Source organism: Scyliorhinus torazame, chromosome 12, assembly GCF_047496885.1.
Source record: "Scyliorhinus torazame isolate Kashiwa2021f chromosome 12, sScyTor2.1, whole genome shotgun sequence".
NCBI classification, from domain to species: Eukaryota; Metazoa; Chordata; class Chondrichthyes; order Carcharhiniformes; family Scyliorhinidae; genus Scyliorhinus; species Scyliorhinus torazame.
Window position 1 is genome coordinate 93,442,113 of NC_092718.1, and position 23,927 is coordinate 93,466,039.

The window sequence follows — 23,927 nt, forward strand, 5'->3', positions numbered from 1 at the left end:
GATCCTGTTGCACCTGTATCACCGCTGCCCTCAGCACCAACTGCAGCTTCCGTGATGGCGCCAACCTCACCGCCACCACCCCCTCCCCCTCCACAGGTACTGGCCCCTCCAACCTCACTGCCACCACCCCCTCCCCCTCCACAGGTACTGGCCCCTGAAGTAGTGGAAGCACCCTTTCCCCCGCCTCCCCCACCGGTAGATGGAGGGCTAGCCTCTCGCACTAGGTCCCGAACGACAAGGACTCAATATCCATATCCCCAGCAAGCCCAACAGAAAGGGCCATGGAATAAAGGACCTGTAGAGCTGGAATATCCGGATTTTGATGAGGAAGAGGAAGAGGAACAGACGGACTGGGACTGGGAGTGGCCGAAACCCCGCAAGCACCCTTTAAGACAATATCCAGTCCGACAAGTCCCTAACCCCACTTATAACCCGAACAATCCAGTCGCCGCTGGTAATCAGCCACAAATGGGTATATGCCAACCTTGGAAACCTAATGAGATAATGGCAATTTTAACAAGAGTCCCCGATCGTAAATAGTCACCAACTGCCTTTGTTGATTTCCTTCGAACAACCGTGCAAGTTTACAGCGCGGAGACTAGAGATTTATGGGCATTAGTGCGACAGATACTACATCCGGAGGAACACACCCGATTCCTCAACCACATGGTACTACAGACGGGAGCGCAAGCCCCCACTTGGAAAGCACTGGCGTTAGTCCATAATCAGGATCAGGATCAACAGACGGCAGTTTTTAATGCTCTCGCTGCAACATAGCAAAAACCCATTGACTTTTCCAAGGTTATGGATACCAAGCCCAAGAAGGGTGAAGGGGCAGAAGAATTTTTGGAACGACTCAGAGAGGTTTATAGAAACCAGGGAGGGGACCAAAATTACCAAGCGGGAGCCAATTCTCCCCAATATTGTGCCATGCTCCTTAGTTGCCTGCCAACACAGGTCTCGGATGCAATAAAGACAAATAATATGGATTGGTCAGACAATACCCCGACCCAAATGGCCCAGGCAGTAAAATGTTATTGGCAGGATGGGTCAGCCCCAGATGCGCCCAAACCATCGAAAATAAAAACTGAGTACGTAACACAAAAAACGCCTGACCCACCGACAGCAGCGCCACCTGTTTCCACAACACAACCCTATGTGCAGCCATGGGGGCAATATCCCATGAGACTTCTAGCGCCAGTTCCATAACCCCCGTGCGCCATCACCGGTGCATATGGACCGCCACAGCCACCGCCAGATCCAGTAGGTGTGGGATATCAGATGGAACCACCGTTTTGTGTACCAGGGTGGGTGACAGCAATAGGGGAAGGATATGTGACACACCCTAATGGACCAACGACCCCATCTTATGGACCCCCCTATGCCCCATTCCCTGACCAGCAAAATCAACAGCTGATGAGCTATCCACAGCAAGGGGGACAACAGCCTGGCCAAACAGGTGGTAATTCCTGCTTTATTTGTGGGCGTCAAGGACATTGGGCTCGTGATTGTTTTCAGAACCCAAGGAATAGCCAAGGAGGATACGGACAAATGTGATTCCGGGGAGGGGAAGGGGAAGAGGGCGAGGAAGGGGGTATACTAACTTTACCCAAAACAACCCCTTCCAATACTGACCCAAGATGTTGGTGTGCCGTGAACAAGTTTCAGAGAAGGAGCCTTTACTCTAACAGTTCACGGCACAACAGTGCCCTTTTTAGTGGATACAGGAGCAACAATGTCCTCAGTACAAGCCTCACTCCTATTACCACTCTCAGAGAAAACACAAACACTATCGGGATTCCAGGGCCAAGAATGCCAGTACCCAATTTCACAACCCGTTTCAGTAGTCCTAAAAGGGGAGGAGGTACAACACCAATTTGTTGTCACCACAGCGCTTGAATGTAATCTAATGGCCAGGGATCTCCTTTGTGCATTCGGACTACAGATTGAATGTGGTGACAATGGGTTAATTATTCGGCCACCCAAGTCTAGATGCCAATACTATACTACAACTAGCCCCCAGTGGTGGGCACTACATCTGGAGGAGGAACGACTTATGCATGTGACTCTCGCCTACGATCGAACTGGACATGATAAATGGTTGGAGGATTTTTATGAGCCACTAGTGGGAGCCACTTTTGTGATTAGACTGACAGCTTTAGTTACAGGACCCAAGGGCGAAGCAGAAGCTGCAGAAGTACCAGAGCATCTCTGGCAACAGACTGGTTATACGGCCCCACATGTAACGCGCCGAGTCAATTTCCCCTATCATGCTAAAGACCTAGGACCCATGGTCCGCCTAGCCCTAGACTCTGCGGACCCCGAGATTACAGACGTACAGGTCCTACCAGGACACCTCCAACTGCAATTTTATTCAGTTCCTTGTATTAAAGGTACCACACTTCGCCACCATTATTCCCGACCATTAGACACTACAAGTTTACGATTGTGGGCTGAGGATCAATACCAAGTTGGATCCGTGAACATTGAGCCAATACGAGTTATGTTGCGACCAGGTGTCCAGTTGCCCTCTATTCGCCAATATCCTCTTAAACCTCAAGCAGTGACTTCACTAGAGGCACTTATACAGAATCTTATTCGGCAACAAGTTTTGGTTCCGTGTCACTCTCCTTGTAATACTCCAATACTAGCAGTCCCGAAGCCCGGCAAGCCAGATCAATGTCGCCTCGTCCAAGATCGGCGCTCAATTAATGCCATGGTGCAACCCCTTCACACATTGGTCCCAAATCCAGCCCACATTTTAGCCCAAGTCCCAGCGGACGCTACAACATTTTCCCTGGTGGATCTCCAGCATGCCTTTTTCACCCTCCCCTTGCACCCGGATTCACAGTATCTCTTTGCCTTTACATATCAAAATCAACAATACACATGGACTAGGTTGCCTCAAGGATTTATACATTCGCCTACTCTTTTCTCCCGCTGTCTCCAACAACAATTACAGCCCCTGGAATTAAAAGGGGATCCACCCTCGTACAGTATGTTGACGATTTACTGATCGCAAGCCCGTCAGAACAAAGTTGTAAAGAAGATACGGCTCAATTATTAAATTACCTTTCAATTTTAGGATACGTTGTGTCACCCGCCAAAGTAGTAGTAGCCCAACCAACAGTCCGGTTTCTGGGTATCCTTTTATCCGCCGATGCACGGGCGCTATCACCAAGTCGAGTTCAGCCCATTTGTCAGTACCCTGAACCCACAACGGCTAAGGATGTCCGTAAATAGCTCGGGATGGTTAATTATTGTCGGCAATGGATTCCGAATATCGCCCTAGATACCCGGCTATTGACCCCATACACCAATAACGCTGGAGAGTTCCAGTTAAGTACGGAAGCCCAAGAGGCCTTCCATCGGCTAAAAGACACCTTAATGAGGGCGCCAGCACTAGGACGCCCCCTTTATGATCGACCTTTCCAACTTTATTGTACTGTTTTAGCCGGTTGTGCCACCGCGGTACTTACCCAGAAACATGGGGATCGCCACCGTCCTATAGCTTATTACTCGTCTAAACTTGATCCAGTTGCACTCGGCTATCCTGGATGTACTCAGATTTTAGCCTCTATTTACAACAATCTCCAGTCAGCGGCTAATCTCACTCTTCAGCAGGATATTGTTATTTATAGTTCACATTCAGTCACGGCCCTGCTCGGTCAACTTCAGACTCAGCACCTAACTGTGGCGCGTCAAAATAAATATAAGATTTATCTCCTCAATAACCCGAAACTTCAGTTCCGGCACTGCACTACTATTAACCCCGCTAGTTTCCCTTCCGACCCGCCTAACGCCACTGAGTCCCCGACTCATGACTGTCTTTCTCTCTGACAAGACGATGCGTCATTACGCGATGATCTCACTGATTCTCCAATACCAAATGCTGATCTGAACCTATTCACCGATGGTAGTTCATCCATCGGTGAAAGGGGGGATAGATTATCAGGGTATGCAATTGTTAACCAACAAGGAGAAACACTTGAAGCAGCAGCATTCAAAACTCCCTTTTCCGCCCAACAGGCTGAACGTTTTGCACTTATTCGAGCCTGTGTATTAAGGAAAGATAAAATTGTAAATATCTACACTGATTCCCGATATGCCTTTGGGGTCACACACGATTTTGGCCAATTATGGAAAAACAGGGGATTTCAGACGTCAGCAGGTACTCAGATATCTCATAAACAATTCGTTACACAATTATTACAAGCTCTAATGCTTCCAAAACAGATTGCGGTTATAAAATGTGCAGCACATACAAATGGAAAAACTTTGGTGGATGTGGGCAATAGGCAGGCGGACCATCAGGCCAAAGAGGCTTCTCGCTTAAAAGACATGGTGGTCCCCAAAATGATGAGCCAGACTAAAAACTTAAATAGCAAGTCTCCCTTTGAAAAGCCAATGCCGACCATCACTGATGTCATTCAGTTGCAGGAGGACGCTCCTGCTGTGTAAAAGGACTATGGGAAGAATTGGGATGTTGTTATGATCCTGTAAACAAATTGTGGGTCACCCCAGCAGGGCAGACTTTATGCCCGATGCACTGGCAGCCTGGGTTACCGAATGTGTTCACTTTGCAACTCATTGTGGTGCACGAGCTACGGGTGATGTATTGCTCAAAACATGGTGGCATTCAAGACTGCAAGATATAGCGCAAAACATTAGCAGTCGTTGCCTAGTATGTCAGCAGTATAATCCTGGTAAAGCAATACCCTGTGAAATGGGTAAAACCCCGCTACCGGAAGGTGCTTTTGAGACACTCCAGATGGATTACATTGAGTTGGAAAGATGCCAATGTTATAAACATGTATTAGTTATTGTTGATGTATTTAGTAAATGGATAGAAGCTTACCCCACTGTAGATAACAAAGCTTCCACGTAGTAAAAGTTTTGATGCGAGAAATTGTTCCTAGATTTGGGATTCCATATTGATTAAGCTCTGATAATGGACCTCATTTTGTGGGACAGATTAACAAAGAATTTTGTGCTCAGCTGGGCATAAAACAACAGTTGCACTGTGCATATAGGCCACAAGCAGCAGGAATGGTGGAGCGCGCCAACCAGACACTGAAAACCAAACTAGCCAAATTACAGGCTGAGACCGGCAAATGTAGGAATCTTTAATTTGAAGGGATCTTAACCTGTCAAACTACACCAAGTTTGGGGGAAGCTTAGTTGATGAATCAAAGTCCTGGCGCAATACGACAAGTTGTAAGATTTGTAATATTTCTGGACTATGCCAAGTTGTTCGATTCCTTGTATTATTCGACTGTGTAAAGTTGAAGGAATTTATATAATTTCCACTATACGGTTACTAGTAGCACTTTGCGAATACTGGGACTCAGCAGAAATTTGCAGTTAAAACTTCTCAGGTGCCAAACAGAATTATTTTATTTGTAGTTGCTTGATTACAATTTGAAAGTCATTTAAAAGGCAATTCGTAGACAATTCGAAGCTTTCAGAGAATTACAGACATTATCTTTTTTGCTTAGGCAGACAGCTCGAAAGTAACTTTTAAACGGTCAAAGTCTGGCAATGAAACATGAAGAGAGAGAGAGAGCTAATCTTCAGCTAAACTCAAACTCAAAGTCAAAAGTGCATTACATCACTGACACAGACTAACAGACTGACAGGCTGACAGAACCCCCAAAAGACATCTCTTAAACTAACAGAAAGACTATTAAGGACAAAACTGACTAAACTAACAGAAAGACAACACAACACAAAGACAGAAATTAAGGACAGACAACACTAAAAGACAACACTAAAATGGCGGGCGGATACTTTTCTGTTATACACTTTCATATCTGTCTTAAGTCATCTAATCACACCCCAATATAATCCTAATTGGTTTGGGTTAGACTCAAACACATTTGATTTGATGGCAAGCCGTCCATCTTCAATGTGCAACATTAGCTTTTAATTGTTTCATGTCTACATGTTATGGAATGTGATATTCTGCTAATCTTTACCAGCAATAGACTGGTTTTTAAGCGAGCTTAGCTGTTATCTGCATTGTGGACAATGGTGCCTTCATGTTGCTATGGTACTCAGTCCTTGTCCTTGACAATTAGCACAAGCAGTGTCAAATTGTCTTGCAACTGTGCTGTTATAATCTATAATGGAATTTTATGCATTTGCCAGAACAACGGACTTCAGTAAAAGTGAATCATGCTGTATAAATGGGTATTTAAAACTGGGGCCTAATATTTATGCTTAAACAGCTATCGTTTACCTATACTAGTTGTATTCAAAATACCTGGCTTCTACAGACAGGCACTACCTGGCTCAAATTATTACCCATTGTCCTTTTTCAAATTCGCGCTACACCCGCAGGAAAAACTAGATTAAGCCCTGCTGAGATATTGTACGGAAGGCCTTTTCACACTCCATGGGATCAGGACAAGCCAAAAGATGTCAACTTTCACCACATGACCACGGAAATGGCCAATTACGTTATAGCTCTCACAAAGGTTTTAAAAGGCCTCCACTCGCGGGTCCGAGCAGCCCATGGGGAAGTACCCCCCTTATCCAGTACTGTCACCATTAAGCCAGGCGAATACGTTATGATCCGGAACTGGGTTCGGAAAGGGCTGGAGCCACGATGGGAAGGACCGTTTCAGGTTCTCCTAACTACCCCCACAGCCGTGAAAGTGGAAGGCTGAAATGCTTGGATTCACATTCACCATTGTAAGAGTGTAGCAATGCAATAGAAACAAACTCTTTTTCTTAAGTTCTAGGGGGACGATAAAGTTGAATTGTAGTCATGAATATCGTTCTTGTCGCTCTGATCTTGGTCGGTCTCATAATCCTGGAAGGAAAAACTGTACGAAAGGTCTGTCAGCCCCAGCGAAGGAGCCCTCACCATCTTTGCCAAGGGAACACCCTGCATTGCGCTAACCGAAGCCCGCAAAGGAGATCATGGACCATGATGCCCGTTGACCGGTGTGCAGCTCAGTTCCTGCGGAAGGGTCAAAACCGGCCCTTGGATACGACACACCGGCATCGCCTATCCTGCGACCAACATGCCTGCAATTGGGATTATGGATGCAGGCACAAAAACAGAACAATGCCGCTACAATGTGACTTGCAGAAGCAACTATCCCGGGCTAAATGAGAACTGCATGTGAACACTTATTTGTATATGTCATATGTGTACGCAAAGGATATGAATGTTTCTGGCTGCTGGGTTTGTACCCATATTCCGACACATGCATAAGGGGGAATCCCCCTCCGACCAATCCCTTTTAATCTGAACGAAACAATGGAGTGGTGGATCTATCAAAACCTTTCTCATAACGCCCCTAACTTAATAAATGCTGCCCACTTGAGATCCTTTGTGGGTTGGTATCAACCAAGTTATGACCGATCCCATTCACCCCCATTTCTGACCCTCACTAATTCCTCGACAGGTAGGCCCGAGGGAACTTTTTGCATATACAGAAACTTGAAAGCGGGGACCTTTGTAGGCAACAGCCAATGTAACCGACCATGGCGAGTCAGGCATTCACCTAGTATCAAAACCATGACCCCTTACAATGGGACGTATTTTATTTGTGGCCACAAGGCTTACCCCTGGTTACCAGAGAGTTGGTTGGGATCCTGTTATTTGGGATACGTTGTTCCCGCCGTGCACCATCTCACTAGTTTAAGGAATCACCCTCACCTGAAGCGGCAAAAGAAAGCAATAACCGAAACGCAGCGATTCTTTGGGATCCTGCTTCCCCCTGTCGGGGTAGCTCTTGCAATGAAGGAAATAAAGAAGATAGCAAAAATCCTGGAAGAGGTAGCAAACAACACCACTGAAGCATTGACTGAGATAAATAATGAAATGGTGGCAATAAGAACCGTAGCCCTACAAAACCGAATGGCCCTCGATTACCTCCTTGCAAACAAAGGTGGGACTTGTGCCGTGATCGGTTCGGAATGTTGCAACTACATCCCCGATAGTTCGGAGAACATCACCCACCTCGTGGATCATATCCGCAAAGACGTTAAGAAAATGCATGAAATATCAAGAGATGGGTGGTTAGATTGGTTGTTTGGCAGATCATGGGGGTCTTACCTAGTGCATGGATTGATAATCCTGGTAGTTGTAATACTTGTAATAATTATGCTTAGCTTCCCAATGAAATGCTTGTGTAAAAGTGTCAGTACAGCAGTAATTTCTCAACAGTTAATGCAGCAACATGAAGTGCGCCTTGAAGAGTTAATGGATGTGAAAGAAAATGCAGAGGAATATGAGGAAGTGATCGAAATGCAAATAGAATGGGAAAGACTGAGACGATTGACTATGGATTAGAAGTTATCATGAAATGATAAAAGGGGGAATGAGAGTTTGGCTCAAGATGGATTGGAACTTTATGGGAAAAACAAAATGTTAGATAAAGCTTTGTGTGAAGAAATGTCAAGACCGGCTTTCACAGCTTCTGATAGCAAGCTGAGAAATGTCAAAGGCTTCTGATAACAAGGTTGTTTTAGTACCAGACAAATTGCAGTAACGGCCTTGGGAAGGGTTGCGCTAGGCTTGAAAATAATCATAAATTAGCTAAAAGGCACAGATAGGAATGCGAGGGAGCTGCCCTCAGAAATGAGCCAGAAACTGTATAAGAACTGCTGTTAGATGTATTGACTTTGGCTTGCTGGTGTAACTCTCAAGAGATACAGTGGTTTTAGCCCCAGCCGAGAAATAAACATATGTTAAAGTAACAAGGTGTTCGACTGATCATTTCATCCGGACTGGCTGCAAAAGAATCCTCACTTTAGCAGCAACACTGAATTGTGCCTTGTAGATGGTGGACAGGCTTTGGGAAGTCAGGAGGTAAGTTACTTGCTGCAGGATTCCCAGCCTCCGTACTGCACTCCTGTACAGATTTCACACAAAGAATAGGGATATGGTATATTGAAACAATCTTTATTGCTGGCATAGTATTAATATATTTAATATCATTAATAGTAATTTAATAGTATTAATATATATTTAACATCACACAAGAAAACAGCTCAAATTATCCCTTAAGCAATGCTAGTCAACATAGTGACTCAATAACCCTTAACAGATTTCTTTACTCCCATCAAACAACAGAACCATCTAAGATCTCAACAGCCATTTTTAAATACAGTTAGCAGGACCCAGACATACTTGTTTAAGAGATGTTCTCTGAGAATGTTTCAAGAGATAGACCTAAATCCTGTCAGAACAATGCAGGAGATCAACTGAAGTCTTCAGAAACTGCCTTCATGGTTTGATTCCAGGAACCAACTGAAGAATCTCTGCTTCTCTGCTCAAAATGCCTTGTATTCCAACTCCTCCCATTAGTGGACATTCTGAATTCTCTCTCCATGTACCTGAATAGGCACCGGAATGTGGGAACTACGGACTTTTCACAGTATCTTCATGTAAGCCTACTTGTGACAATAAAGATTATTATTATCTTATTAACTATAATAATAAATCTTTATTGTCACAAGTAGGTTTACATTAACACTGCAATGAAGTTACTGTGAAAAGCCCCTCGTCGCCACATTCTGGTGCCTGTTCAGGTACAGAGAGAGAGAATTCAGAATGTCCAAATTATCTAACTGAACACAAAGGTGAAGGAACGTACCTTCACAGGAACCCCAGGAGCAGGCGGGAATCGAGGGAGCAGTGTCCGGTAGGTCTTTAAACTGAGCGCCAGGTGAACCTTCTGCAGACGTCAGACTTGCAAAAGGGAGAGCAGCTCCTGATTGGTTCACAATAAATCAGGTGACTCGTGTCCTTAACCCTTTCATTCCTAGGCTCATCGGAGTAGATTTTGAGTTACATTTTGTAAGGTAAGAGTTTTTTTTTCTTCTCACACTTACTTGAGGGTAGCTAGCTAGATTTAATATTAAATACAAACGTGTAGTAACCCGAAGACACATTACATTTTGGGGGGCCTATTCGTGAAAACAGCAGCAGTAAATGTTTATTATGGGCCTAGCTAGTTTGTTTTCAATCGAACAACCAAAAGAGGGAGAGAGATGTCAATTGACATGGTCGTGTGCTACTCCTGCACAATGTGGGGCACCATGGACACTTCAAGTGCTCCTGAGGACTACATCTGTGGAAAGTGCATTCAGATGCAAAAGCTCACTGAATGCATGGATCGGTAGGAGGAGCAGCTGGAAGCACCGAGGAACACATAATTAGCTGAAATTGTTATAGATAATAGCTACAAAGATGTGGTCACATCCAAGGTCCAGGAAGGTAGGTGGGTGACCACCAGACAGGATAGGCAGAGAGTGCAGGGGTCCCTTATGGCTGTCCCCCTATCTAACAAGTATGCCATTTTGGATACTGATGAGGGGGAAGGTCCATCAGGGGACAACAGCAGCAGTGGCCAGAACAAAGGCACCACGATTAGCCCTGCTGCACAGACAAAGCATAGAAAAGCAATAGTGGTAGGGGATTCAATAGTCAGGGGTAGAGATAGGCGCTTCTGTGGCTCCGAAAAGGACTCCAGGATGGTAGTTTGCCTCCCTGGTGCCAGGGTCCTGGATGTCTCTGAGCGGGTACAAAGCATCCTAAAATGGGAGGGAAATCAGACAGAGGTCATTGTCCACATTGGCACAAATGACATAGGTAAAAAGAGTAGTGAGGTCCTGCAACGTAATTTAGAGAGTTAGGTAGAATATTAAAAAGCAGGCCTCTAGGATACTAATCTCCAGATTACTCCCCGTGCCATGTGCTAGTGAGGCTAACAACAGGGATGTAGTGCAATTGAACACGTGGCTAAAGAACTGGTGCAGGAGGGAGGGCTTCAGTTTTTGTGATCTCTGGGATGTCTTCCAGGGAAGGTGGGGCCTGTACAAGAAGGACGGGTTACACCTGAACTTGAGGGGCACCAATATCATGGCTGGGAGGTTTGCTAGTATGGTTCGGGTGAGTTTAAACTAATGCGGCAGGGGTGGGTGGGAATCAGAACAGTAAGCCAGCAAGTGTAGAGACTGGGGATGAGCATGGTACCAGGACCAGGCTGGCTAAGAGGAAGGGCAAGCTGGGGGAAGTCAAACTAAGTGGGACTGGAGGTCTGGAGTGTATCTGTCCCAATGCACGGAGTATTACAGGTAAGACGGATAAACTTAAAGCCTTGATTCATGCGCAAAACGTGAATGTGGTTGCTGTAACGGAGACTTAGTTAAAAAAGGGACAGGACTAGCAGCTAAATATTGCAGGATATAGGTGTTTTAGGCGAGACAGGGAGGAAGGTAAAAGATAGGGGAGTTGCAATACTGGTTAGAGAACATATTACAGCTGTACAGAGGGGGGACACCATGGAAGAATAAGTAATGAGGCACTCTGGGTAGAACTCAGAAACAGGAAAGGGGCAGTCACTATGATGGGTGTGTACTACAGGCCTTCCAACAACCCACTGGAAGTTGAAGAACAGATATGAAAGCAGATTCTGGATAAATGTAGAAATAATAGGGTTGTTGTAGTGGGCGACTTTAATTTTCCTCATATTGACAGGAAATCCCTTAGGGCTAGGGGTCTGGATGATGAGGAATTTGTTACTTGTGTCCAAGAAGGTTTTTTGGAACAATATGTGGATAGTCCAATGAGAGAGGGGGCTATACTAGACCTAGTACTAGGGAACAAACCCGGTGAGGTCATCAAAGTTGCAGTGGGGGAACATGTGGCGAACAGTGACCACAATTCCGTAAGCTTTCGGATACTCATGGAAAAGGACAGGTGTTGTCCAAGGGTGAAGGTGCTAAATTGGGGGAAGGCTAACTACAACCAGATTAGGCAGGATTTGGAAACTGTTGTTTGGGAGAGGCTGCTTGAGGGTAAATCCACATTTAGCATGTGGGAGTCTTTTAAGGAGCAGTTGGTGGGAGTGCAGGACAGGGATGAGCCAGTAAAAAGAAAGGACAGGAAAGGCAGGATTCAGGGACCATTGATGACCAGGGAAATTTTGAGCTTGTCAAAAGAAAAAAGATGCATATGTGAAGTACAGGCAACTAAAAGCAGATGAAGCACTTGAAGAATACAAGGAAAGTAGAAAAGAACTCAAGAAGGGTTAGGAGGGGAAAAAGGGGTCACAAAATGTCCTTGGCAGACAAGATTAAAGAGAATCCCAAGGCATTTTATACACATATTAGGAACAAGAGGGTAGCTAGAGAAAGAGTTGGTCCACTCAAAGACAAAGGAGAGAAATTATGTATAGAACCAAAGGAAGTAGGTGAAATCTTCAATGAATATTTTGCTTCGTTATTCACAAAGGAGAGGACATGTTGATTGGTGGTGTCTCAGAGGGATGTTTAAACACTTTAGAACAGGTTGTTATTACGAGGGAGGAAGTGTTAGGTGTGTTAAAAAGCATTAAGGTAGACAAATCCCCAGGGTCAGGTGGCACCTATCCCAGATTAATGAGGGAGACGAGAGATTAAATTGCTGGGCCTCTAACAGAAATCTTTGTGTCCTCGTTGGCCACAGTTGGGATCCCGGAGTATTGAAGGATAGCCAATGTTGTACTGTTATTTAAAAAGGGTTGCAAGGATAATCTGGGTAATTATAGGCCAGTGAGCTTGACGTCAGTGATAGTGAAATTGTTGGAAAAGATTCTCAGAGAAAGGATCTGTGCACATTTAGAAGTGATTGGTCTTATTAGCGACAGACAGCATGGTTTTGTACAAGGGAGGTCATGCCTCACTAATTTAATTCAGTTTTTTGAGGAGGTGACAAAAATGATTGACATAGGAAGGGCTGTGGATGTTGTCTACATGGACTTTAATAAAGCATTTGATAAGGTCTCTCATGGCAGGCTGGTGCAAAAGATTAAATCACATGGGGTCAGGGGTGAATAAGCTGGCTTGGCCATAGAAGACAGAGGGTAGCAGTGGAAGGGTGTTTTACCAAATGGAGGTCCGTAACTAGTGGTGTTCCACAAGGATCGGTTCTGGGACCTCTGCTGTTTGCAATATATATAAATGACTTGGAAGAAAACGTAGTAGGTCTGATTAGCAAGTTTGGGGATGCTACTAAGATTGCAGAAGTTGCGGATAGTAATGATGTTTGTCAGAGAATACAACAGGATATAGATAGGCTGCAAAATTGGGCGGACAAATGGCAGATAGAATTTAACCCGGACAAATGCGAGGTGATGCATTTTGGTAGATCCAATTCAGGTGGGAACCATAAAATAAATGGCAGGACCATCAGGAGCATAGAGACACAGAGAGATCTGGGCGTACAGGTCCACAGATCCTTAAAAGTGGGTGCACAGGTGGAAAAGGTGCTTGCCTTCATTGGGTGAGATACCCCTTATCTCGCGCTCATAGATAAGGTTGAATAGATAGACGAAGCATTGTTTATTTCTTTAAGAACTTGTATGGTACATTTGCACAAAATCAAATTGAAAAGTCTTTCTGAATTACACTGAAGGGTGAAAATAAAAACTTCAAAATAATAATGACTCCAGATATACAAATTAAAAGTAATTTCAACAAAAGATCTTTTTAAAATTAATTTTCATGAATGCTTCAAGGAACTCCAACAGCTAAAATTCTTCTCTCTAATCAGTCAAATGGATCACAATCTGTTTTTTAAATTTAGAGTAGCCAATTATTTTTCTTTTCCAATTAAGGAGCAATCTAGCATGGCCAATCCACCTAACCAGCACATCTTTGGGTTGTGGGGGTGAAACCCACGCACGCATGGGGAGAATGTGAAAACTCCACACGGACAGTGACCCAGGGCCGGCATTCGAACCCGGGTCCTCGGCGCCGCAGTCCCAGTGCTAACCACTGTGCCACATACCGACCCTCCGATCACAATCTTAAGGGAATCCTTATCTGGGTTTAGCTCCTTCCTTAGTTTTATTGACCATAATTCTCAACTGAGATCCCCCCTTGATTCGTTCAGGAAAGTGTCAGTCACTTGACAGGTGATTGGTTAATTAGACATGAATCAATTACTCCAAATTAATTAACTATCCCAAGACAGCTGTCCCACGTTCAAACTCCTACGTCACATCGGGTCTCAGTTACAAGGGGCGTCATTCTCCGACCCCCCACCGGGTCGGAGAATGGCCGTTGGCCGCCGTGAATCCCTCCCCCGCCCCCGCCGAAGTCTCCGGTACCGGAGATTGGGCGGGGGCGGGAATCGGGCCGCGCCGGTTGGCGGGACCCCCCGCTCAATTCTCCGGCCCGGATGGGCCGAAGTCCCGCCCAGAAATTGCCTGTCCCGCCAGCGTAAATCAAAGCTGGTATTTACCGGCGGGATCAGGCGGCGTGGGCGGGCTCCGGGGTCCTGGGGGGGGCGCGGGGCGATCTGACCCCGGCGGGTGCCCCCACGGTGGCCTGGCCCGCGATCGGGGCCCACCGATCCGCGGGCGGGCCTGTGCCATGGGGGCACTCTTTCCCTTCCGCCTCCGCCACGGTCTCCACCATGGCGGAGGAGGAAGTGACTCTCCCCAGTACGCATGCGCGGGAAACTGTCGGCGGCCGCTGACGCTCCCGCGCATGCGCCGCATTTCCGCGCCAGCTGGCGGGGCACCAAACGCCATTTCCGCCAGCTGGCGGGGCAACAAATGCCATTTCCGCCAGCTGGCGGGGCGGAAATCCCTCCGGCGTCTGCCTAGCCCCTCAATGTTGGGGCTCGGCCCCCAAAGATGCGGAGCATTCCGCACCTTTGGGCCGGCGCGATGCCCGTCTGATTGGCGCCGTTTTTGGCGCCAGTCGGCGGACATCGCGCCGTTGGGGGAGAATTTTGCCCAAGGTTTTTTCATACTCGTTGAATGTGCCTTCATATCGCTTACTTGCAGTACATTATTCACAATATTTGAGGCAGTCAGGGACAGTATTCAAAAGTTTAGCCAATTTTATAACTTACTCATATTTCTACAAATTCAATAATTTTCAAGAATCATTTTATTTTCCAGTATATTTTAGCTAATATTTTAAAGGACCCCCCTCTATAATTGCTAAATCCAACATCTCCCCCCTTTTATTATTTTAAACTTAATAAAATAAATCAATTAATAAATTAATAATAATAAAATAATAGTAAAGCGAAAGGAATATAAGCTCAACAAACCGCATTCACAAGTGTCTTTGATGGACCCTGTTCTTCAACATTGAAATGGGTTACACTCATTTAAAAGAGTTACACGCCTTTAAATTCAATTTGCAATTCCCTGTAAAGTAAAACACAAAAATCCATTCTGCTTGGGGCAAAATGGGTTAATTATTCCGAACATATCTGACAATTGAAGCTTAAAATTTGTAACTCCCAATTCCTGTAAAAATATAAATACATCTTCAGCTGTTAACAAGTAAGTCTTAATTCTCTGCTCATTTGAAAAAAGGTCGGAGTAAAAGTTTTCAACTGGATGTCATTGTGTCACCACCTCTCAGGGGACCCGTTTATTTTAACAATCGTGACTTTACACTCCGAAGTCAGAATTTTCCTACCTTCCTTCTTGTATCAGTTGTGTTACGAATAATTCTATTTTTTGAACCTGACAAGAAGTTTTAATTCAAGATCAATCCAACACTTGAAAAGACACACATGAACATCATTCACACACATGCATATAAATCTTAACAATAACAGGACTACAACATCCACGTATTCATTTGCTCGCAAAGTTCAAACAGTCAATCATTCCTGCGTTTAACTGCCGTCATTGAGTTCCTATAAATCAACACATAAACCTTATATCGAATAATTTTACACACAATTTGCTGGGCAATTTAAAAATCAATTAATTACCTGCTGAAATAGTTTACGCTGTGCTCCAATTTATTTTCCTTTACATTTTTTTAACTCCAAAAGTGTATTTGGTGATAATGTCTTAAATTCCTCCCAATCAGACGAGGATGAATTAGGTTGGGATGGTGGAAATTGTGGATAATATGTCAGTGGGGAATTGGGAATGGGGACAAAATTTAAAGGCACATACTGTCCTTGCTGTTCTTGTAATCTAGCTTGGCATGACCTAGCCCAGTGTCCATCCTTTCCGCAAAATCAACATTTTTGTCGAGCAATTTTTGATCCTTGAGAAGCATTTGAATTGTATATGGCATTTTGTACTGATTGAACTGCTACTCCTACTCTACTCTAGGGGCTGGTTTAGCACAGTGGGCTAAACAGCTGGCTTGTAATGCAGAACAATGCCAGCAGCGCGGGTTCAATTCCCGTACGAGCCTCCCTGAACAGGTGCCGGAATGTGGCGACTAGGGGCTTTTCACAGTAATTTCATTGAAGCCTACTTGTGACAATACGCGATTATTATTATTATCCTTTGGGTTCCGTCTCTGTTTGAAAAACACGGATTTTAGAATCGAAATCTCTATCAAGTTGAGCACATCGAGTTACTATTGCTGTGTACTTTGTTACCCCTTGATCCCAACCAGCAAGCATTAGTTTTAATGCATTAGACACACTTACTTTTAAACCAGCGAGGAATACAGACTTTAACTGTTCAAGAGTACTGTCATCCCACGACTCCGGTTCCGCAGGCAACTTCATTACTGAGTGTTCTGCCCACATTTTCATAAATCTTTGTCCATAATCTAATACATCTTCTGATATTTTTTGCAGACAAGCAGTAATTTTAGTCCAACTAGTTCTTGGCGGATTATATCTTAATAACCATTGTTTAATTACAAGCCAGCTATCCTCTATTTGCTGCTCCCCCTCCCCTAATGCTCTTTTGACTTCTCTGAAAAGTTGGTGGCCCTCTTGTTTAGAGGTTATTACGGCCAAAACTTGAACTCCATCTAGTGGGTGGAGATTGTAAATCTGTCTCAGTCTCTCGAGCCCCTCCCATGTTGCCATTCCTCCTTTCTTTGGATTAGGCAATTCTTTGGACCACTGGTCAATTCTATCTGGGTCGGTCAGCAGGTTTATGGGCTATATGTTGACCATATTGGGCCTGAGTGACCCTCCTGACCCCCTCCCCAGCAATTGTTTCTATTATCCCAGTTTTATACCGTTTTGACTTTAAGGGAGCTAGCCAATTACCTTCTATTTTTTTTGTTTTGTGTCTCTCAAGCATTTCCCTCCTGAATTCTGCTTGAGAATCATCATCAGACTTCGATGATTCCGAAAGTTCTGAAGTCTCTGGCTCAGTTACCAATTCGGAATCTAAGATTCCCTTCAGAGTTTTTTTCCTTTTGAATTCTTTAGATCTAATTATTTTCATTGTTAAATGTGGTGAGACTGCCACCTGACTGCTTGTGGCTGTAACTGGCTTTCCTCCTTTCGAGACAGCACGTCTTACATTGGGGGTGGACCCTGCTACCTCACTGGCTGGTAGAGGCGGGGCTTCTCTAGTCGAGTCTGCTGTGCAAGGGACGGGTTTTTGTTGTATGGGTGTCTCGGGGACCCATTGAAAAGATGTTCCCTCCCAGGTCATGAATTCCACTGGTCTATTTTGTACTTCCCAATTTTGACTAAGGCCTGCTATGCTGATTTTAAGCTTTGCATTTTCCAATGACATATTGGTAATTTTTTCCAAATCTTTCTTAGATCATCATTGGCACTTTGAAGCATCGTGCTTTATAAACCTTTGTTCAATTTCTGTACTGATCTGATGAACTGAATTTGCTGGTCTACAAAATTGCTTCCCAAATCAAATATTTCTTCTTTGGAAATCTCTGTTGGGTGCTGCGTGCCACCAGAGTTCCCCATTTTCAATCACACAGAGTTCTCCCAGCTTCCAAGTCTATCAATCACCGAGTCCAAACAAGCACTGTATCTCTAAGACTTGAGCCAATTCACTCCGGAAACATTTGGTTCGTAAAGAAAACTTAAGGAGTCACGGATTTGCAGATATCTTACCTCGCCTCGGTTTTTACGTGTCCGGTACACCGGAAAGGTATTCAGTATCTTTTCCTTTATTTTTCCTCGCCTGGCTCAACAGTAAGATTCCCCTTATCTCTCACTCAAAGATCAGGGGCGGGATTCTCCGCAATCGGCGCGATGTCCGCCGACCGGCGCCAAAAACGGCGCAAATCAGTCTGGCATCGCGCCGCCCCAAATGTGCGGAATCCTCCACATCTTGAGGGGCCGAGCCCTAACCTTGAGGGGCTAGGCATGCGCCGGACTGATTTCTGCCCTGCCAGCTGGCGGGAAAGGCCTTTGGTGCCCCGCCAGCTGGCGCGAATCCCGCCCCCGCCGAATATCCGGTGCCGGAGAATTCGGCAACCGGCGGGGGCGGGATTCACGCCAGCTCCCGGCGATTCTCCGACCCGACGGGGGGTCGGAGAATCCCGTCCAAGGTCTCAGTCCAGTTGAATAGATATACGAAGCACTGTTTATTTCTTTAAGAACTCATTTGGTACATTTGCACAAAATTAAATCGAAAAGCTTTTCTGTGTCCTTGAGACACTAAAGAATGAAAGCAAAATCTTCAAAATAATAGTAACTCCAGATTTGCAAATTAAAATTATTTCAACAAAAGGCCTTTTTAAATGTAATTTTCACGAATGCTTCGAGGACCTCCGACGGCTAAAATTCTTCTCTCTAACCTGTCAAACAGATCACTTTCTTAAGAGAATCCTTATCTGGGTTTATCCCCTTACTTAGTTTTATTGGTCCTAATTCTCAGCTGAGACCCCCCTTGATTCGTTCAGGAAAGTGTCAGTTACTTAACAGGCGAATGGTTAATTATACATTAATCAATTACTCCAAATTACTTTTCCACGACTCTTGTCCCACGTTCAAACTCCCTATGTCACGCCTGGTCTCAGTTACGAGATTGTTTCAAACTCGTTGAATGTACCCTCATATCGCTTACTTGCAGTACATTGTTCACAATATTTGAGGCAGTCATGGACAGTAATCAAAAGTTCAGCCAATTTTATAACTTACCCATATTTCTACAAATTCAATAATTTTCAAGAAGCATTTTATTTTCCAGTATATTTTAGCTAATATTTTAAAGACCCCCCCTCTATAATTGTTGAATCCAGCAGCCATGCTTACCTTCATTGGGCGGGGTATTCAGTATAAAAGCTCTAAAATTATGTTACAGTTGTATAGAACGTTGGTTAGGCTACATTTGGAATACTGTGTCCCATTCTGGTCACAGTACTACCAGAAGAACGTGGAAGTTTAGGAGAGAGTATAGAAAAGGTTTACTAGGATGTTGCCTGGTTTGGAGGGTATTAGCTATGAGGAGAGATTGAATAAACTAGGATTGTTCTCCCTTGAGAGAATGAGTCTGAGGGGCGACCTGATAGAAGTTTATAAAATTCTTAGGGGTATAGATCGGATGAACAGTTGGAGGCTTTCTCCCAGGGCGGAATTGAAAATTACAAGGGGGCACAAGTTCAAGGTGAGGGGGGATAGGTTCAGTGGTGATGTGCGGGGAAAGTTTTTTACACAGAGGGTGGTGGTGGCGTGGAATGCCCTGCCCAGTGAGGTGGTTGAGGCAGATATGTTAGTGACCTTTAAGACTTATCTGGATAGGCACATGAACAGACGAGATATAGAGGGATACAGGCGGTTGGTCTAGTTAGGACACGTGATCGGCGCAGGCTTGGAGGGCTGAAGGGCCTGTTCCTGTGCTGTCTTGTTCTTTGTTATTTTTTGTCTCCAATTCTATACTGCACAGGGAACCCCCTTAATCCAAACAAAAATCCATTAGTCCAAGCTTGTATGGTGCCTTAATTACATCCCTGGCTTCCAAAAAGCATGGGTGTCTTTCAAACCAGGGTTGTTAAAAACACTACTGCAGCAGTCATAAGTACACAAGTACAGACTTTTAAACATTACTGCACCAAGTGCATATAATACAATGGACTGGATTTTCCGTCCCACCATGCCAGATTTCTGGTTCAGCACGCAGGCGGGATGTTCCGTTTCGCCGGCTGGTCAATGGGTTTCCCATCGTGGGCCAGCTCCATGCCATCGGGAATCCCCGGGCTGCCGGCAAAATGGAGCATCCCAACGGCGGAGTATCCAGCCCATTATATCTGTGATTCCTACATTTATCAGAGGCTGAATGCCTGCCTTCTGCACAATATCATTACATGATTCTACGAAACCTGTCCTGAAATATTCTCAATCTCACAAGGTGAATCTCAGGGCACAGTTTTGGTTCTTCCACCATCTTCGGAAATCCTCTGCCTTGTATAAAGACTTGAAAATCCCAGATGAGATTTATATTCCGCAACCAGTTGACGAAGTGGCTGGAAATCAGCAAGAAGCAGAGTCGCTTTTCCCTGATCAAGAGACATCCCAACCCCAAAGGAGGTGTCGTGTTATTCACCCTGGGGTAACAGGGACTGCAGCTGGATGCAGTTGTACTGGAAAGTAGACACCGAACTTAGACGTTGGTTCAATACGTTTTATTGAACTTCTGTAGCAGTGCACACAGCTTGCTGTGGATTGACACTCTACTTATCTAAGTGTGCTAACTATAACTATCTAGACCAAACTAGCTCTGAGCCACGTGTAGAAGGTGCTAACTGATAGATACACCCTGACTGTCACTACAGTTGTCACCAGTGGAAAGAGGCAGAGTGCTGATGCTTTGTGTGTTTTATAGTGGGAAACCCCCCTCTAGTGTTCTGTCTGGTGATTGGTTGTGTTCTGTCTTGTGTGTTGATTGGCTGTACTGGGTGTCTGTCACTGCCTTGTCTGTATCTCATTGTGTGCATGAGTGCATATCATGACAGGAGGAATGTGTTTTCCTCTTTATCTTTAAACTGGTTGAACCACAAACCCTGAACAAAATGATGTAATTCTACCCACAACCAATTGTTTCTCGGTTGCTTTGAATGTGAGCGATGTTTTGTGAGCAATAGTCAGTCTGGTTGATTTTATCCTAAATGCCCCTCTCACACCAGCTCAAGACAGGACCAGCAAGAGTGAGATAGAATCACAGAATCCCTACAGTGCAGAAGGAGGTTATTCAGCCCATTGAGACTGCACCAACTCTTTGAATGACCACTCTGATCATGTCCCCTCCCACGTTCACCCCACCCTATCCCCATGACTGAACTTGCACAGCTCTGGACTGGAATGGGCAATTTATCATGGCCAATCCATTTAACCCACACATTTTTTGACTGATATGTCATCTACATGAGCCAGCCCTGGCTCTGGGCGTGTGATGTATATAATACAACAACTCGATTATTTGATGATTTTGGCAACGAGACAAGGAAGTTTAGAGAATTTTAAACTACGCACATATCCTTATTAATATGCCATGCAACTAATGAGACATCACAGAATACTGAGGAGAAGAGGTTTGTGTTACTGGCCTGCACAAGGAATATCAAGGATCAAAACAAGATGAAGTTGTTCTCTGGCATTTTCATCATTTGTGCTCTGGTTACTGAAGGTGAGAGTTTTCATTTGCCTCTGTCTATGTGAGTGTCTCTGTATCCATGTGTATCTCTGGGTCTCTTTGTGTGTCTGTCACTCTGTGTATATGTGATTCCGTGTGCCTTCTGTGTGTGTGATTCTGTGTTGCTCTCTATCTTTGCATGCAATTGTGTGTCTCTGGGATTAACTCTGTGTTGTTCTCTGTCTCTGTATGTGTATCTCCCAGTGTATGTGACTCCATGTATCGCTCTCAGTAACTGTGTGCGTGTGTGTGTCTCTGTGTGTGCATCAGTGTGTCCAGTGTTTGTGTGTGTGTCTGTGTGTTACTGTGCATCTGTGAGTGTGTGTCTGAAAATTAGTCAGAGTGTTTGTGAGACAATGCAAACACAGGTTACAAGATAGACAATGAGATTAGCAATTTATTTTAAAGCAGGCTACTATTTGTGATACAGGGTATGACTCCAAAGTAGCAGGCGAGGGGAGAATGGCAGTGGACTTCAGGAGGACTTAGGACTCAGTCAGTTTGGTGACATGGATATACACATGGAAGCATAACTTCAATGCTGAGAAGCGATGCATTCAGAGTGAAGGAAAACCGAGGCGGGGCAGTCTAATAACTAAAATGGCCCCATGTTAAGATGGAGGCAGGAAAAGAGAAAAAGAGAGTATTAGCCACCAGGTGTTGTACAGGAGCTGACATTGACTCTCTCTCTTTCTTTATATATATGTATAAATATATATATATGCTCTCTCTCAATCGCTATCCTGATTTCTGTCGAATATTGAACTGCAGCTTAAACTAGCTCAGTCTCATTGTTTAAAAAAAGTCATATTTCTGTGGCAGTCTTTTCTTAATGTAAAGATTCAACTTCAACTTGAAGCTCAGTGTTCATCAAGGTGATGTTCTTTCTGGAGTCAAACGTGATCAATTGGGAAAAGGGTCAGAAGCAGTTCCAATTGGACATTCCTGCATTGCGGAAATATGTGTGGATCTTTTTCAGAGATGGGTGAACAAAGGCTCAGTGTTTTGCTAATTGAAGACTCATGGCATGTAAAGAAAATGAAATATTTAACAAATGTCTGACAAATTTCAAATTCTTCAGACAGGTGAAGGAACAAGGGAAGGGGAAAATATACAAAGCCTGAGGTATTTACAAGCCTCGGTCAAATGTCAAAATACAACTGTTTGATATGGATGTGGAGAGTTTGGGTCTGAGTTAAGATCATCAGATTTTCTTTTTTTCAACAAATATTTTTATTAGCTTTTTCAAAAACTATTGTTACATAATTTGCATTACACATATTTAACTCACATTTAACAATCTTTTCCTCAACCTGAAAACAGTTAATCAACTAACTAACTACCAGGGGCAGCACAGTGGCACAATGGTTAGCACTGCTGCATCATGGGGCCGTGGACCCTGGTTCGATCCCGGCCCTGAATCACTGTCTGTGTGGAGTTTGTACATTCTCCCCATGTCTGTGTGGGTCTCACCCCCATAACCCAAAAGTGTGCAGGGTAGGTGGATTGGCTACGCTAAATTGCTCCTTAATTGGAAAAAAATAATTGGGTACTCTAAACCCCGCCCTCGAGGTTAATTCCTCAAAGTGAGATATGAACGGAGCCATCAATGAAACCCCTCCTCATTCCCTCTGAAGCTAAATGTAACCTTCTCTAGGCTTAGAAACTCCAATAAATCCCAGCCATATTGGGGCACAGGGTGGAGAAACTGACATTCAATCCAATAGGATCCACCTCTTCGTCACCAGCGAGGCAAATCTGCTCCCACCCTTGTCTGGAGTTCCGGCAAATCCAACACCCCGAATATTGCTCCTGGGGGACTTAATTCTAGGTCCAACCATTCCACTGTTGACATGGTGCTAAAGAAGGTGTTCCAGCACTTCCTCAATTTTAGGCACATCCAAAACATGTGCACATGATTGCTCCCGCCCCCCACATCTGCCACAAACGTCCTCAACTCCTTCAAACAGGCACCTCATTCTCAGTCAAATGTGTTCTGTGAACTACCTTCAATTGTATTAGTGCCAATCTCGTGCACAAGGTCGATGCATTTATCTTCCGTAAAATTTTGCACCAAAACCCTTCCTCCAATGTCTCCCCCAATTCCTTCTCCCATTTGACCTTAGCCCTATCCAGAGATTGTGATCCTGCTTCCACAAGGTTTCTATAAATAGCTTAGGTAACTCCGCCTTCTATCCCCAACACCATCAACACCTCCTCCAGCAAAGAAGAAGGGGGTAACATTGGGAATGGAGGGAAGGTCTACTTTACGAAAGCCAGTATCTGTGTATATCTAAAGACCTCCCTCCTTGGGAGCTCATATTTCTCCCTCAATTCTTCAAATGTTGCAAAACGACCTTCCAGAAACAAGTCTTTCAACATGACCACACCATTTTTCTCCCATTCTTGAAACCCAGCGTCTATTCTTGCAAGTTTAAACACATGATTTTCTCGCACTGGCATCAGTATCGACCCTGCCCCTAACTTAAAATGTTTGTGAAACTGCTTCCATATCTCAGTGTTGACACCACAATCAGACTCTTCAAATATTTCCGCAGCACCAACGGGACCAACGGGAGTGGCGCT

General features: G+C 44.6%; 1 protein-coding gene across 1 annotated transcript in view; it reads left to right on the top strand.

The window, feature by feature from the left end:
• The first annotated feature begins 20,894 nt into the window (after positions 1 to 20,894).
• LOC140386562 (urokinase plasminogen activator surface receptor-like) overlaps positions 20,895 to 23,927 on the top strand; it is a 107,716-nt gene continuing 104,683 nt past the window's right edge. The window contains exon 1 of the mRNA XM_072468985.1: positions 20,895 to 21,335. Within this exon, the coding sequence (XP_072325086.1) occupies positions 21,287 to 21,335 (49 nt within the window). The 5' untranslated portion in view covers positions 20,895 to 21,286. The remainder of the gene's footprint in view (positions 21,336 to 23,927) is intronic.